General features: G+C 46.3%; 1 protein-coding gene across 3 annotated transcripts in view; it reads left to right on the forward strand.

Moving 5' to 3' along the window:
• The window catches only part of DROSHA (drosha ribonuclease III), an 80902-nt gene that overhangs the window by 49504 nt on the left and 13169 nt on the right, over positions 1–18229 (forward strand). For all 3 annotated transcript variants that reach the window (XM_035125179.2, XM_035125176.2, XM_035125178.2), the window contains exons 23-27: positions 5483–5553; positions 7573–7617; positions 9745–9902; positions 11943–12048; positions 16258–16399. In XM_035125179.2, coding sequence (XP_034981070.2) covers positions 5483–5553; positions 7573–7617; positions 9745–9902; positions 11943–12048; positions 16258–16399 — 522 coding nt within the window. The remainder of the gene's footprint in view (positions 1–5482; positions 5554–7572; positions 7618–9744; positions 9903–11942; positions 12049–16257; positions 16400–18229) is intronic.

Below are 18229 nucleotides of genomic sequence, written 5' to 3' on the forward strand. Positions count from 1 at the left end.
GATCTGGAATAACGAGAAAAACAGCGTAGGTGAGGAGAAACTGCTGAGATTTTGGGTTTGATGAGGAGCAAAGTGCCTTTAGAACATAAAGAACAAGGAAGAGTATAGAGGAACGAGAAGCAGGAAGATGAGACGGAGCCGTAGCATGGAAACATCCACAAAAAGAAGTTTAAATTGGCTTCCATTTCCCTATAGGCCTTATGATAGACCAGGAAGAAGAGGAAAACCCTTGGTAAAAACCAAAGGAGCTGCAGGATTTAAAATAAATGAGAGTGACCAGAGTTTTGAGAAAGGGTGACCAAGTGTTTTCCGGTAACCTAGTTTACATAAGAGAAGTAAGCAAAGTATTTGCAATAGCAGTGGAAATAAAGGAATGCTGGGAGATGCTTAAATGTTGGGACCAGTGAGAATTAGCTCTAGCAAAAAGACAAGGAAGAGCAGTCGAAAAGAACCCTCCAATGCATACTTCTTCAGGAGAAATAGAGACAGAACCAATAAAGAGAAAAGATGAAGGGGCAAAGCCAGAACTCAAAAGCGTAAATCAAAAATTCAGTTTTAAATGAATTCAGTTTCAGAAAAGGAGCAGGCATCGTTCATTAAGAAACAGCTGAAAGGCAGGCAGAGATCTTAAACTGGGAAAGAGAAGCTGGGAGTGGAAAAATACAGTTGCAGGCTACCAGCTTGAAAAAGGAACACTAAAGGAACGAGTAAGGGAGTCCGACAGAAGTAAATACATAGCCGGGAGTTAAGAACAAAATCTTCTGGAACACCAGCAGAGAAAAAAAAAAGGAAATCGAACTTTCAGTGGGGAGTGATAGCCATCTTCAAATATCTAAAGGGCTGTCATGTGGAGGGTGGAGCAAGGTTGTTTTCTGCTGCTCCGGAGGGTAGGACTCGAACCAATGGCTTCAAGTTGCAAGAAGGGAGATTCGGACTAAACATCAGGAAGAACTTTCTGATGGCAAGTGTTCAACAGTGGAACATACTCCTGCGAGAGAGAGAGAGATGGTGGGCTTTCCTTCCTTGGAGTTTCTCAAATCTTCCATTCTTGGGCAAGGTGATTGAGCGAGTGGTTGCTGAACAACTCCAGACATGCCTGGAACAAACGGACCATTTGGATCCCTTCCAGTCAGGATTCAGGCCTCATCACTGGACTGAAACTGCCTTGGTCGCACTGGTCGATGATCTCCGGCGGGCTAGGGACAAAGGTGAGAGCTGTTTCCTAGTCCTGCTGGATCTCTCAGCGGCTTTTGACACCATCGACCATAACATCCTTCTGGACAATCTAGAGGGGTTGGGAGCTGGGGGCACTGTCATACAGTGGTTCCGCTCCTTCCTCCTGGGCCGCGTTCAGAAAGTGGTGGTGGGGGATGAGTGTTCGGACCCCTGGGCTCTCACTTGTGGGGTGCCTCAGGGTTCTGCCCTCTCCCCCATGCTCTTTAACATCTACATGGAGCCGCTGGGAGAGCTCATCAGGGGGTTTGGGCTGGGTGTTCATCAGTATGCGGATGATACCCAGCTCTACCTCTCTTTCAAATCAGAACCAGTGAATGCGGTGAAGGTCCTGTGTGAGTGCCTGGAGGCGGTTGGAGGATGGATGGCGGCTAACAGATTGAGGCTGAATCCTGACAAGACAGAAGTACTGTTCTTAGGGGATAGGAGGCTGGCAGGTGTGGAGGACTCCCTGGTCCTGAATGGGGTAACTGTGCCCCTGAAGGACCAGGTGTGCAGCCTGGGAGTCATTCTGGACTCACAGCTGTCCATGGAGGCACAGGTTAATTCTGTGTCCAGGGCAGCTGTCTATCAGCTCCATCTGGTACGCAGGCTGAGACCCTACCTGCCTGCAGACTGTCTCGCCAGAGTGGTGCATGCTCTGGTTATCTCCCGCTTCGACTACTGCAATGCGCTCTACGTGGGGCTACCTTTGAAGGTGACCCGGAAACTACAATTAATCCAGAATGCGGTAGCTAGACTGGTGACTGGGAGCGGCCACCGAGACCACATAACACTGGTCTTGAAAGATCTACATTGGCTCCCAGTACGTTTCCGAGCACAGTTCAAAGTGTTGGTGCTGACCTTTAAAGCCCTAAATGGCCTCGGTCCAGTATACCTGAAGGAGTGTCTCCACCCCCATCGTTCTGCCCGGACATTGAGGTCCAGTACCGAGGGCCTTCTGACGGTTCCCTCGTTGCGAGAAGCCAAGTTGCAGGGAACCAGGCAGAGGGCCTTCTCAGTGGTGGCGCCTGCCCTGTGGAATGCCCTCCCATCAGATGTCAAAGAGAAAAACAGCTACCAGATTTTTAGAAGACATCTGAAGGCAGCCCTGTTTAGGGAGGCTTTTAATGTTCAATTATTTTATTTCATTTTTCTGTTGTAAGCCGCCCAGAGTGGCTGGGGAAACCCAGCCAGATGGGCGGGGTATAAATAATATATTATTATTATTATTATTATTATTATTATTATTATTATTATTATTATTATTATTAAGCAGGGGTGGGGTAACGTCCGTCATGTATGATCTTGTTGAGATTCCTCCACTGCAGAGGGTTGGGCTAAATGACCCTCGGGGTCCCTTCCAATTCCACAATTCTATGATTCTGCAAGAATCAAGGGTATTGAAGATAAGAGAAAGAGAGGCAGCAGCAGATGGGGAAGAAGAAGCAGGGCTAAAACAGACAGCATGGGGCATCTAAGTAGAGATTGAAAGGGGGAATGCCTAATTGTGGTTTGTTTTTTTTAAAAAAATCAAAAGTACAAGTATAGAAGAAACAGACAAATGGGAGGGGAGAAATAAAAAACCCTATCATATCTGCTGCTGAAAACCAATTGGTTAAGCCGAGTGGGAAAATAAAGAAGGAATTGGATGAAGGAACCACAGGAGTAGCATCATCTAATGGGGAAATCCATGTTTCAATAAGAGCAAAACAAGAAAAACGATAAGAGATAGCAAAATCATTAAGTACGACAGCTTTATTAACTGCGGGACGACGGTTTAATAAAGTGCAAGGAAGGAAAGATGCCACACAAGGAGGGGGAGGTAGATTAGCATAGCAACGTTGTTGAGAAATGGGAGGACTCTGGTCACAGGCAAAGGAAAGGAGAAACGGAATGGATCAATTACTCCTAAAATAGTGAAAGGGGGGGGGACACCCCGGGATACCAAAGCGGTCAGAATAATGAAGGGGGTGGGGGCGGAGAAATGCTCATTGATAAACGGTGAATGCTAATTGATAAATGATACTTTGGCTCCCTGAAGGGGCTCGTTGTATCCGATATGTTCTCTAGGATGGTGTTCTCCAAGGAAGTGTCTGATTTTTAAATTTTATTTTATATTTATTCATTGAATTTATATACCGCCCTATACCCGGAGGTCTCGGGGCGGTTCACAGAATAAAATCAAAATGTAAAACTTCAAAATGCGTAATCAAAATAAAAACAACAACCCGGTAGCCCTCCCCCCTCAGAAAAGCCACATAGGATGTAAACCAAATCAACCAAAGGCCTGGTTGTTGAAGACGAACGTTTTTGCCTGGCGCCTAAAGGTGTACAATGAAGGTGCCAGGCAAACCTCCCTGGGGAGAGCATTACACAGATGGGGAGCCACTGCAGAGAAGACCCTGTTCTCATGTTGCCACCCTCTTCCAGACCTCTCAAGGAGGAGGCACACGAAGAAGGGCCTCAGAAGATGATCTCAGGGTCCGGGTAGGTTCCCATCAGCCCCAACCAAGGTAGTGGTCAGGTATGATGAGAGTTGTAGCCCAATGACCTCCAGAGGCCACCCCAACAGCTATCCCCGTGCCTGCTGCTGTACCCCCACTCTTATCTTGGAAGGGGCTGTACCCATCACACCTTGCCCCTGCAAGTAAGAATGGCAGCGGCAGCTGGATCCACTCGGTCCTCGTCTTCTGGTCTTGGCCTCCCAGTTTGATACTCTATTGGCTTCTTGTTAGTCTAAATCCCTTCGTTCCTCAATAATAATAATAATAATAACAACAATAACAATAATTATTATTTATACCCCGCCCATCTGGCAGGGTTTCCCCAGCCACTCTGGGCGGCTTCCAACAGAAATATTAAAACACATTAATTTATTAAACATTAAAAGCTCCCCTAAACAGGGCTGCCTTCAGATGTCCTCTAAAAGTCTAGTAGTTCTTTTTCTCTTTGACATCTGGTGGGAGGGCGTTCCACAGGGCGGGTGCCACTACCGAGAAGGCCCTCTGCCTGGTTCCCTGCAACTTGGCTTCTTGCAGCGAGGAAACCGCCAGAAGGCCCTCGGTACTGGACCTCAGTGTCCGGGCAGAACGATGGGGGTGGAGACGCTCTTTCAGGTATACTGGAGGTATACTCAAGGGAATGGGTAGTCAGCAGAGATAGAGGGAACTGGCAGAAAAGGGAGACGAGGAGAAAGAGGGATGGAAACGAAAAGAGAACTCACAAGAGATGGGATGACACATAACAGAACAGCCTGAATCTTATCCTTATGCGTTTTGCCTTGCCTTAGAAAATAGATTCTAGCTCTTTGGGTTCTGCCTTGGGCTGTATTGCATTTCATCAGATCAAGATGAGGGGCTTGTGGGTGGGGGAAGCTGTCCTTTCCAACTCTGCTTCGCTTCTCACACGCGCTTTGGTGTTCAGCGTTTAAAAAAACAAACGGGGCGGGGAGAGAGCGGTATGATTCCAGCACTTTTGGGACAAGGAAGGGCAGGGCCGTCTCTCCTAGGAGCTAGCTGCCGTTTATTTGGCAAAGGGAAGCCAGGGCATCTTGTGTGTGTGTGTGTGGTTTATTAATTTTTATTTTGGTCATCTGTATGCACCGTGCTACGAGGGGGTCCGGGGGAGCATAGGCCCAGACATGGCAAAGGGAAGCTTGGATTTTGTTTGGCATTTGTTGGGGTCGTTGCAAAGCAGCAGACTTTCACAAACCCGGACCGAATAATAAGGAAGGGCCACTCGGGTGCGTTCTTGTGTGTGTGTCTGTGTCAGTCTAAATCCCTTTGTTCCTTAAGGGGGACAGTTAGTTAGCAGGGAGGTGAGACAGAGGGAATAGCAGATAGAGATGAGATAGAGGGGATCTGCTAAAAATGGTTAGTCTTTGGTTATTTTTCAAGCTGTTTAAATATTCCCTTTGCAGCAGGTATGAAGAACTTTTTTTCCCCCTGTAGAGGGGTAATCCCTTGGGGGTAATTCTGTCGGGGTTTGTATGATGGCTGTGGACAAGGCTCAACCCAGCAGTGGATCCTGCCAGAGAGAGAGAGAGAAGAAAACTCTCCCTATACCTCTGGGTATAGGGCGGTATATAAATTCAAGAAATTATAATTATAATCTCATTCTGTCCTCCTGCTCTCACCAGAGCATCTAGGCATTTGCTTTCTTCCTGGCTCAGGCTCGCAGCTTGCGTTCCCGGGCAATCTCTTGAATTGTTAATGTTAATGCGTACCTCACGGCTAATGCGTATCTCACGGCAAATTCTGTCACGCAGGGGCGGTTTACTTGGAGGGCAGCCTGGAGGAAGCCAAGCAGCTCTTTGGACGCTTGCTCTTTAACGGCAAGGTATGACTTTATCCGTAGCCTCGTCGCGCCTTGCGACACGTCTCTTGCTTACAGAATCAATTTGAGTTATGCTGTGGTTCATTAAAGGGAGTGTTTCAAAGGAAAACGGAAAGGCTTCCTGCTTTTCAGAACGTCCTGGATTCTATAGCAACAACATTTCTTTATTTTTATTGTCATTAAGTGTGCTCTGCTGCAAAACAGGGATGTGCGGGGGGTGATTTTCAGAAGCAGCGCAGGGAGTGTTTGTCCCCCCCCCCCCCGGGCACTACTTTTCTTTTACAATCCCTCTTTCCCCCGCTTGCCGCAGCAAACACCCATTCAGTCATTCGTTCAGTTGGTTAGAGCAGGGTTTCCCAAACTTGGGTTCCCAGCTGCTGTCGGACTACAAACCCCATCATCCTTAGCTCCCAGAAATGATGGGAGTTGTAGTCCCAAAACAGCTGGGAACCCAAGTTTGGAAAACCCTGAAGACTATCTAAACGCCACCCTATAATGCAGTTATCAGCTGCGGGGGGTTGGGATCACAACCAGAAATAAAGCTATTTAATATTCAGCGACAATAAAAACTACACAAATACAGCATAGGAACCCATGTTGCAGAGGCTAAAAACAGGCTAAAGGGCCTGGGAGAATAAAAAGGCCTTTGTGTGGCACCCGAATGACACCAAGGCAGGCACAAAGTGAGTGTCTCTGGGGAAGGCATTCCACAGCTGGGGAGCCCACACTGAAAAAGGCCCTGCCCCCTAACTCAGTGGGAATGCTCGGAGAAAGGGTTCCAGAGAAGATCTAAAACATCAAACAGATATAAGTGAAGGGGGAGAAATATTCTGGTCCCAAACTATGAAGGACCTTAAACGTTATTTGGGGTAGGAAAGTGTCTAGGAGTGGGGGAAGTCGAGGAGGTGATGGGGATTGTAAGTGAAAAGCAAAAGGCACGGGGAAAGAGAAGGATCAGCTGAGACAAGACTCTTCAGGTAGCCGGCCTTCCTGAGCTTCCTCACCACACACATGCAGTTCTTCTTCTCTACCCCAGTGGTGTAGCGTGGGTTGCCAGAGCCCGGGGCCGAGGGGATGGGAGGGAGGGAAGCGGACAGAGCACTCATGCGCCACCCAAGAGATTGCACACACGAATATAAGAAAAGAAGAGTCATTCCGTTGCCTGGAAAGGTCACTTCCTGGTTCACACGCAGAAGACGTTTTCAGCAGATCCAAGTGTCAGAAGCACACAGCTGTATTGAAGCAGCACCGGGTGTTGAAATTTGGCGATCCCTAACCATTTTGTTCTCGAAATTTGTGTTCTCGAAGCTACAAACATGAGTTTGACCAAACTGCGGGAGGCAGTGGAAGACAGGAGTGCCTGGCGTGCTCTGGTCCATGGGGTCACAAAGAGTCGGACATGACTAAACAACAACAACAATTTTGTGCCGGGGTGACTACCCTTTTGCCTTCCCCCCCCCCAAAAAAAATCACCACTGCTCTACTCTGGCTCTGATCCTGCCAGGGCTCACAGCTTCTGCTGTTCACTGACTCATCTGCCTGCATCTCAGCCCTGAAACAGGTGTTAAAATGTAATTGGTTTTGTGCATACATCTGCCTTCGAGTATAGTAGAATCCTATTATGTGGTTGCGTTTTCTGGGTTTGTGTTGAGGTTCCCCCTCTCTTTGAGATGTCAGGTGTCCTTTTTCAGGCTGGGGTGCTTAACCTGTTTACTAAACTTTTAAGCAAAAAAAGGGGGAGGGAGAGAATTGAATTGTGTGTGTGTTTGTTTCAAGAATTGTGTGTGTGTTTGTTTTCTTCTTCCACCTAACGGATACGCACTAAATGGATGTGCTATCGGCAGTTTAAGCCGAGAGGGCCCGCTTTCAAAAAATTAGCTTGCCGGCACTATTGAAATCGCAAAAAAGCAGAGTCGGCATCTGAGCCCATTTCAGTATTTCGCAGAATGACATTTTATTTAGCAATGTGGAATTTGTTAAACGGCTCCCGTGAGCTTTAAAAGCGTCTCTCGATGTTTGCAGGACCTGCGGGAAGTATGGCTTAATTATCCGCTGCACCCTCTCCAAGTAAGTGTCTCCCTTTTCCTTAAGGAATTTCAGAGTGCTTTTCTTCTTCTTCTTCTTTATTTCTCACCCCCCCCCCCCCGTTCCCAAGGATGCCTTTTTAGCGGCATTCAGCTGCGCTGACATCTCTGAACAGCTAGCAAGCATGTGGCCTTTGTGAATTCCTTTTGTGGCTAATAACTGCCGAGAGCTCCGGCTCAAGGGTGGGCAAGGACTTCAGAGTACCTCAGGCAACAGGCAGGCAGTAATTTGGCAGGTGGGTGGCACACTCAGGACCAGGTGAGCGGCAGATTTATAGTCTAGTGGCAAAAGGGGGGAAATAACCCAGCCCTCTTCCTTGCTAGAAAACCTCCCCAAGTGGAAGAGTGCAACAAAAATGGGAGCTTTGTAGCAGACAGCATTACGTGGTCGGCCTCTTACTTCCTGATTCCTCTCAGCATCAGGACCGTTCTAGGCTGTGGAGTGACTCTCCCAGGTGAACCAGGGATCCAGTTCTCTCCCTGGACAGCAGCCCTGGTAGTGAGTGATCCACAGGCCTTCTTAGTTTGAAGTCATCCTTGCTTTTGACAGTAAGCTTCCTGGGAATAATGCCTATTCATTGAGAACAATGGCAAGGGTGACAACACCATTAAATTTATCAACACCATTAAATAATAAGTGTGTCTGGAGTTTATATTTTTTGAACGCCTCAAACCCCTTCACGTACATTATGGAGATCACCAGCAAATCTGGCAGTGGTTTCTCTTCCTCCAACCCCAAATAGTATCAGAAACAAATACTACTTTCAGTATTTTTGTGAGAATTGAGTGGCATAACAAAGCACAGTAGGTGATTCATGCTGAAATCCCACCGTTCTGAACTACCTGTGTAGGTGGTCCGCATGTGACTTTCTCAATGTTGTGAAAGGGCCACAAAGAAGTTGAAATCCCCTACCTTTTCCCGTTGCGAAAACTCAATCTAAAAGATGGCTGAAATAATTCTCTACTCGGGATCTGCCCTTGGAAAAGCTACTTCTCAGCAAAAGGGGACAAAACCCTTTTGAAAAATGTTAACTATGCTCCTGCAAAACCCCAAAGTATGAGCATTGTATTGTCATTGCTAGCTTCTTGCTGAAATAATTTAATTTGAAAATACTAAATTAGAGAAAGAAGGCGGAGGAGTTGATAGTGAAATACTGAAGTTACTTGCTATACACACACACACAGAGAGAGAGAGAGAGAGAGAGAAGAGAGAGAGAGAGAGAGACAGTCGTACCTTGGAACTCAAACAGAATATGTTCTGGAAGCCCGTTCGACTTCCTAAACATTTGGAAACCAAAGCACGGCTTTTGACTGGCTGCAGGAACACTCACTTTGGGGTTTCGAACGTTCGGGAGCTGATTTGTTCGGGAGCCAAGGCATTCGAGATCCAAGGTACGACTGTATATAAAGGAAACATTTGAACCAAGACTTTTTCTTTTTAAAAAATATTATTTATCTTTATATCCTTCTAATCCTCAGCATACAGCCACTGTCAGGACAGTGGAACAACAGAAACTATGAATAGGGCCAGTTTTTTAAAATAAAAAAATCACTAAAATAGCAAAAGGTGTAATCAATCGAGAAAAGCTAATAAAAAATAACACTGTTGAATGTATGCAGGAAAGGCCAGAGAGCTCAAAGGCCCTAGTGACTTTGATCTTTTTGCTTCAGAATTATCTGCTGCTTTTCAACCTGTTTTTTTAAAAAAGAAGTGGTCCAGGCTTTATTAAAGTACAGTGGTACCTCGGGTTAAGAACTTAATTTGTTCTGGAGGTACGTTCTTAACCTGAAGTGCCACTTTAACTAATGGGGCCCGCCGCGCCGCCGCTGCACGATTTCTGTTCTCATCCTGAAGCAAAGTTCTTAACCCGAGGTATTGCTTCCAGGTTAGCAGAGTCTATAACCTGAAGCGTCTGTAACCCGAGGTGCCAGTATAATGTGCAGTAGCCGCTGAAAATCTGCTTTGTTGTGTTTCGGCCCCATGTCTCCTCGGTAATATGCAAAGTAAATATCACAGTGTTCATTATTTTGTCAGCTCCAGCTTCCTAAATTGGGCCTTAAATCTTTCTTCTAAGCTCACGCTGTTTTCTACGTTTGTATTTCTTTACAGCTGCAAGAGTCCACTACTGACCGACAGCTGATTGAAACATCCCCTGTCCTCCAGAAATTGACTGAGTTCGAGGAAGCCATCGGAGTAATTTTCACACACGTTCGGCTTCTGGCCCGGGCTTTCACTTTGAGAACTGTCGGATTTAACCACCTGACCCTGTGAGTTTGTTGGGCATTTCTTTCTCTCCCCCCCCCCCCGTAAAGTTTATGATTATTTCATTTTAGAACGTACCGTATTTACACGAATCTAAGGCGCCATTGAATCTAAGGCGCACCTCAATTTTCAAAACATTGAAACCCAAAAAAGTATTGGCTGGCGCCATCAAATCTCATGCGCGCTCTAATTTCCGCAGTGTAATTTGGCTCCCCAAAAGGTGTGCATTGCATCCGAATAAATACGGTGTATGAAACAGAGCAAGTGGCAAAAAATAAAATGCGAAAAACTCAACTGTAAAATAGGCTTGGAGAATGCGTTGAAAAGTTTGCTGGTGGTTTTAAAACGGATCTCAGACGTTCTCTTCCGAAAGGGCATCTTTGTCCGGTTTGCCAGCTGTAGATGCTCCTGGATAGAGATCGCCTGACCATGGTAGACCAACCTCATGACTGGATCACTGTAACACATTGCCCGGAAGCAGCAGCCGGTGCAGAACGAGGCGGTCAGAGTGCCGAGAAAGGAGCTGTGCCAACAAATGGACCTGTTCTCCCTCTCCCCTCAAGTTTTCATTCTTGTCACCCTCTATGAGTTGGGGGGGGGTGGCTTCCTGAAGGGGGGAGACTCCAGTTCTTGTGGCGACGGGAAGGGCAGAGTTCTAATAAAATGCAAGGCAAACCAACATGAGACCATGGTTCCACTCACAAGTCATGCTGGGCGATAGGAATGATGATCTAAGACAGGCATCCCCAAACTGCCGCCCTCCAGGTGTTTTGGCCTACAACTCCCATGATCCCTAGCTAACAGGACCAGTGGTCAGGGAAGATGGGAATTGTAGTCCAAAACACATCTGGAGGGCCGAAGTTTGGGGATGCCTGATCTAAGAGGACAAAAATATTGTAGAAATATTTGAAACCTATTTGAAATGAATCGCCTGTTTAGCACTTTTTTGGGCGGGGGGTGGGAGCACATGCGGTTATTTTTATGTATGTATATATATATATTGTATATGTATATACAGTGGTACCTCTACTTACGAATTTAATGTGTTCCGGACGCACATTTGTAAGTCGAAAAAAATTGTAAGTTGAATCCCATAGGAATGCATTGGGAGAAAAAATTCGTAAGTCGAAGCAACCCTATCTAAAAATTCGTAAGTAGAAAAAAATCCTATCTAAACAGCATCCAAGATGGCGGACGGAGCTCCGTTCGTAAGTAGAAACATTCGTAAGTAGAGTTATTCGTAAGTAGAGGTACCACTGTATATATTATAATATAGTCGTACCTTGAATCCCAAACGCCTTGCGAGTCAAACGTTTTGGCTCCCGAATGCTGCAAACCCAGAAGTGAGTGTTCCGGTTTGCAAAAGTTCTTTGGAACCTGAACGTTTGACGCGACTTCTGCGGCTTCCAGTTCGTTGCAGGAGCTTCCTGCAGCCAATCAGAAGTCGCACCTTAGTTTCCTAACGTTTTGGAAGTCGAACAGACTTCCAGAACGGATTCCGTTTCACTTCCAAGATACGACTATAATATTATAATATTAATATAGATAAATACATTATACTGTATTGTTATATGTAATATAATATATAATTATTATATTATTAAATGTAGTATAATTATAATTATAATAATTATGTATACTTTTATATTTTATATATTAATATATTTTTATTACATTTTCAAATTTTATATCACAAATTAAACTTTTTTTATTTTACCATACATTTATTGGCTTCCCTCCTCTTTCAAGGTTCATTTAACTTCCGCGCCATTCCTGCACATTTTGATATATCCATCTAATTCTCTTCTCCTATCTTCAGTATTTATTATACTGTCAAATTTACTTTAATGCTGCCAGCGTTTCCAACTGGACAAAAAAATTCTGCTCCTCCTTAAATGCCTTGCGCAGGAGCCATGCTAAATCGTTCCAATTATAGCTTACGTGCTGCCAAAGCGAGTCCAATGCACAAGCATTTCTATAGCGAGGAAAGACTTGTTTTTTTCTACCTTATCAACTTTATTGCTTTCTACCTCTTTCTGTTTCAGGGGCCACAATCAGAGGATGGAATTCTTGGGGGATTCCATAATGCAGCTGGTGGCCACAGAGTATTTATTCATACATTTCCCGGATCATCATGAAGGCCACCTAACGGTGAGATTGCCACCTGTCACTCTTCTCTGGGAGTAGAACTTGACAAGTCGGAGGGGGCAGGAGAGACAGAGGGCAGGGGAAAAGAGAGAATGAATTGTAGAAGCAGCGAGGGAATTATTCTGGGCCTAATGAATCCCCGCAGCCTCAGTGCTCTGCCTGCTCTTAATAAGGTTTTGTTAATTTGAAGATGTGGATTCAGCCGCTATCAACAAAGTTTTGATTCATGCCACTCAGGCGTGATGTCTTCTCTTCCTTAAAGCAGATCAATAGCTTTAATAACCGCCGCGATTAACTTGTTCCACCTCAAAACTAGAAGTAGCGCTTGTTTCATTAGCAAGTGTGTGAAAACACTTGGAGTAGACAGATACTATGAACATGGGGTCTGTAGGAATGCTTTTTTTGGGGGGGGGGGAGTTGTTCAGGGCTAATAGGTAGCTCAAAGCAACGATCAAATCAAGTTTGCCTTTCTTTTTAAGAATATCTGCTTCATTTCAGTAAGTGTCGGGTGGTCTCTCGACCGTTCTACTAGACATTTATTGCTGCTTGCTTACCTTGCCCCATAGAACTTAATGGGAGCCCTTTAGAATCAATCCCTCTCCCCTAGCCGAATAGCCCCACCATAGAAAGGCTTTTCTATTCATGCTTCTGTCCCTCCCTTTATCACACGTGGTTCCAGGGCACGGCACGATAAGCCGCTTAAAACCACGACAAACCAATCTTTAAATAAGTACCATTGTTATTAAACGAGAGCAAATCAAAGAGATAGGCCGTGGTTGCAGTGTTCGAAATTCGCCAGGCGCATTTTGCACCTGGATATCGGCCACTTGCAACCAATGCCCGGGGGCCAGGAGGGCACCAGACGTCTACACCATCTGGAGATGCGTGCTCAGGGATCCTTGAATCTTGACTGTTTTCACACACTGATGCCCCACCCTGTAGAATACTATCCGTTATATGTTATCTGTGCAATCAGGATGACTTTAAGGAACCCTAAGGTTGTCTTGGAAGATATGACTTTTGAGCTGCCTGGCCCCAAAATGGCAACCAAGCATTTTGTTTGGACAACTGTAACCCCAGTTTAAGGAGTCATTTGGCGCCAAACTTATACATCTGAGTTTCTTCATAGTTAGGGCACCGTTTTGCTACACTAACTGGAGTGTGACTACAATCCAGGAAACTCTCGTTTATTTACCCAGATATTGATGTTATATCATTCGCCTTTGTGCTAGCCAGAAGTTGAAGTCTCTCCTAGAAATTTCTTTCTGAATGCAACCGAATATTTTTTGTAAAGAGTTCTGCGGCACAAAGAAGATCCAGTTTTGACTTTATGCTGTCCATCCCTTCCAGTCCCCCTCTCCTTTGCTCTCTTCTGCATATTTCCACTCGGCCAGTAGCTCCGAGGAAGGCTAACCCCTGATTTCAAAGATCCGAGCGCTCTTTGAACTTGCAGCTGATGTGGCAGGGCATTTTAATGTTTAACCAAAGTTACGTTTTAAGCAGCGAGCGCATTTTCCCTCCCCACCACTTTTTCCCTCGGTCCCCTTCCTCTGCCTTCTGCCCGAGACCTTCTTCTCTTAAGCATAATTGGAGCCTATCTCCATTCTGTCTTCTGATGAATAAATATGACATGTTAAATTTCCTTATCAGCAGGCCTGCCCCCTCTCCTGAGCTCCCTTTCATCTGATCGGACTGAAAGAAGCTTTCAAAAGTTGCTTTTATGTTTCGGGCGTGCGTTAACGTTCCGTTTCGCGCCCCTCTCGTGCTTTGCCAGCCCCCGCCCATATCGTCCCATCTATCACAAAAACTTCACCTCCTCTGCTGTTCACCCAGCCTTTGCATCCTATGCAAATTTCAGCGTGCCATTAGGTTCTGCTTTCCGAGCCGCTGGTTCGCTGCGGACGTTGCCCTAACAATAAGTTGCATGCTTGTTCTTTTGGAAAGTGGCTGCTGTTAATTAAAGTGCTGGGCTCCTCTCTTCCTGTCAACCAGTTCTCGCTTCTCATAGTACTTAATTCTTTGCCACCACAGGTGGCTGCGTTTTTTGACAATTGAGACTGCAGTCCTCCTACGATGGACACACCGGGGACCAGCTCTCTTTGCCCGGTGTGAGAGGATTATATGCTGCCAAGTCTATTTACGTTAAATTGGCTGAAGCCGTAATAATATTCACGGATCCGGGATGAGAGCAGTAAATCGACCGCCTGTTACCGGGGCTCTTGCAACATCCTTTAGACAATTGGAGAGGATTATATGTAAGCAGCACCTTAGGCACCGCCATCATTAGCGAGTTACACAGGAGCGCTCTCTGCTTTGTATGCACAGTGGAAGCAAGAGCACACTTCTGTCTGCAAGAGAAATTGAGCTTGGCATATTTTCTGCCCATTAGCTTGCTTCAACAGAAAGCTGGACACGAGTCGGGTGCTTCTGACCTAAGACAAATTGTAGTATAATCTTAGGTTAAGCGGAAACCGTGGTTTTCCAGTTTGGACCAAATGATAAACTACATATTGCCTCAAGCTAGGAAAGGAGGGAGAGGATAGTTGTGTGCTGTGGGCAGGAAGGAGCACCCAACATTTCTGGGATGCGGGTGGCGCTGTGGTCTAAACCACCAAGCCTCTTGGGCTTGCCGATCAGAAGGTCGGCGGTTCGAATCCCCGCGACGGGGTGAGCTCCCGTTGCTCTGTCCCAGCTCCTGCCAACCCAGCAGTTCGAAAGCACACCAGTGCGAGTAGATAAATAGGTACCGCTGTGGCAGGAAGGTAAACGGCATTTCTGTGCGCTCTGGCATTTGTCACGGTGGACCGTTGCGCCAGAAGCAGTTTAGTCATTCTGGCCACATGACCTGGAAAGCTTTCTGCAGACAAATGCCAGCTCCCTTGGCCTGAAAGCTGAGTGCCACCCCCATAGTCCGGGGGCCTTTACCTTTTTACCTTATACAACAGGTACAACAGGAGGGTTATGTAACCCTAAACCATGTTTTGGTGTTACATCTGAACCACTTTGGTGTGTTTTGCCTGCCTCTTTCTTATTATTTTTATTAGAGGTTTTTGTGTGTGTGTTACAAAGGAAACAGATCAACAGGGAAAGGTACATCTATTGTCTCCACTTTCAATTCATAGTCATTTTCTCAGTTCGTTTACGCTTGGCGAGAGACACTTTTGTCATAGACATCTTTCTGAGACTCCTTCCGGCGCTCCTGCTCTGTAGGGGGAACTGTAGAATCAGGAGAAGCTGCATTAGGGCAAGCCAGGTCCCTCCATCTCAGCATTGCCAACTTTGATTGGCGGCTTCAGTCTGTGTTTTCCGACATGGGATTTCCCAGCCCTACTGGGGATTGAACCTGGAACCTTCTGCATGCAAAGCGGGCAGCTGTGCTTCAACCCCTCTTCCCCAAAACGAGGCGGTAGTGGGTCACTTTTGGATCCCCACCCCACAAAACATCAATCTGGTTTCCATACAGCCCTCCCTCTAAGAAGCTCAGAACAACATGGTTGTCCCTCCTCTGTCTCCCAGCAACTCTGTGAGGTAGGCTAGACTGAAAGACAGTGTGTGACTCAAGGTGAGCTTCGTGGCTAAATAGGGAATTAAACCTAATTCTCCATGCAAGAAATTGAACACTCAGACCACACTGGCGCTTCTCTCTCACCTGTGTTCTTAGTCCTGTTCTAGTAAGTTCCTCACCAGGTGTCTTCCTTATAGGTGCCCAGGTGAGAACCCTCTTTTGACACCCATCTACTCTTCCCACCGACAATGCCTTTGTTGAGCTCTTCCCCTGACTTCCCAGCCACCCAGGTTTTCTGAATCAGGGCTGCAACAAGTCTTGTTTACCTACTAATCTTGCCCGGTGCTCCAGTGATCTCCAGATTCCTGTAGCAGGACGTGCCGAAAAGGATTAGAGGGACATGCGCCCCTCCCTCCCATTTGAAAGCAGACATTCGATTGGCAGGAATGTGGCGCAGCCGGGAGGGGGAGAGATGGAGAAACTCTTCTCCCGCGTCACTTTGGGGCTGAAGGACCGAGCATACAGATTAGCATCAGGAGAAGGTGCCCGGTATTAAGTGGTTAGCATGAGCGGCAACTTGGTGTAGGAACAAAATCTAGCAGAGGTGACTCGGTTTCTCCTGTTTTGCCAAGCAACGGCTGGGGAAATGGTTCCTCCCAAGAATTTTGGGGGTGTGCTTATCTGAGCCCTCTCTGTTGTGTCGGTAGCTGTTGCGGAGCTCCCTGGTCAACAACAGAACGCAGGCCAAAGTCGCCGAAGAACTGGGCATGCAGGAGTTCGCCATTACAAACGACAAGACCAAGCGCCCCGTGGCCTTACGGACGAAGACGCTGGCGGATCTTTTAGAATGTGAGTGCCCCCATCTTCTGTTTCCTCCCAAAGCAAATTAGGGGCGACGTTTAAGGTGACAGCAGATAGCAGAAGCGAGAAAGTCCTTAAGCAAGTTTCTGTGCTATAAGGTAAAGTTGCTATAAGGTAAAGGGACCCCTGACCATTAGGTCCAGTCGTGACTCTGGGGTTGCGGCGCTCATCTTGCGTTATTGGCCGAGGGAGCCGGCGTACAGCTTCCAGGTCATGTGGCCAGCATGACAAAGCCGCTTCTGGCGAACCAGAGCAGCACACGGAAACGCCGTTTACCTTACTACTTGGAGCGGTACCTATTTATCTACTTGCACTTTGACGTGCTTTCGAACTGGTAGGTGGGCGGGAACAGGGACCGAGCAATGGGAGCTCACCCTGTCGCGGGGATTTGAACCGCCGACCTTCTGATCAGCCAGCCCTAGGCTCTGTGGTTTGACCCACAGCGCCACCTGTGTCCTGTGTGTATTTAGGTATTGGCGTGTACACTTGTTTACATTTGTTTACATTTGTACACTTATTTACATTTAATCTATTCATAAAGTTACGGCACCCGTCGATTTATGTTGGTGCCTACATTGGCTCACAGTACATTTCCCAGCACAATTCAAAGTGTTGGTGCGGACCTTGAAAACCCTAAATGGCCTCGGCCCAGTATACCTGAAGGAGCGTCACCACCCCCATCGTTCTGCCCGGACACTGAGGTCCAGCGCCGAGGGCCTTCTGGCGGTTCCCTTACTGCGAGAAGTGAGGTTACAGGGAACCAGGCAGAGGGCCTTCTCGGTAGTGGCTCCCCCCCCCCCGAGTGGAACACCCTCCCATCAGATGTCAAGGAAATAAACAACTACCTGACTTTTAGAAGACATCTGAAGGCAAGCCTGTTTATAGAGGTTTTTAATGTGTGATGTTTTATTGTGCTTTTAATATTTTGTTGGGAGCTGCCCAGAGTGGCTGGGGATACCCAGCCAGATGGACAGGGTATAAAGAATAAATTATTATTATTATTATTATTATTATTATTATTATTATTATTATTATTATTATTATTAACTTTGGCCATAGTGAACCACATTGGGGTAGGGCTGTGCAGGAGTTTACACCAGAGGGAAGGAGGATTGGAGAGGGGGAATATGTGATTCTGCAGCCTGTTCTTGGTCTCTTAAGATGGACAACCAACATGGTTGCCCCCCAGATGATGTTGGACTAGAATTCCCATTAGTCTTAGCCAGAATTTCCAATGGTTGGGGCGCTGGAAATTGTAGTTCAACACCTGGAGGACAGGCACCATGTTGGCTTATCTCCATCTTAAAGAGATAATGAGCATTGCATAGCATGCGGCAGGAAAGCAAACATTCAGTATTACCTGCTTTTACATGCCCCTTTGCAACTACAGAAATAAAGGGGAAATAGTTCTTTCTTATTTTATTTTTAAATACAGTCAATTTGCAGTTTCATGAATGGCATTGCTTCCGAAGGTACGATAGCGTAAACCCCCCTAATGAAGTTTAAATCCCCTTTCAGCTATTTTTTTTAAAAAAAGGTTATTATTTTTTTAAGGTTCTCCTTCCAGTGCAAGTGAAGTGGCAATAAATAATGGGCCAAGGAAGTTAATCTCCATCCAGAGCATTTTAATACATTTTGTGAGTTGAGCAGGTCCCGTGTCTCTTGCCAAATCCTTTTAGTAAATGGAAGTTGTTCACAAACAATCGTGATTGATATCCGAAGCACTGAGAGTGTATACTTTGCAGAGATTTATTTCTTAGAAGTTATAGTCTGCTGGCTAAACCACAGGATTTAGAAGTCCAGACTCTGTCCCAAGCT

The sequence above is a fragment of the Zootoca vivipara genome, chromosome 8 (genome assembly GCF_963506605.1).
Source record: "Zootoca vivipara chromosome 8, rZooViv1.1, whole genome shotgun sequence".
Lineage (NCBI taxonomy): Eukaryota > Metazoa > Chordata > Lepidosauria > Squamata > Lacertidae > Zootoca > Zootoca vivipara.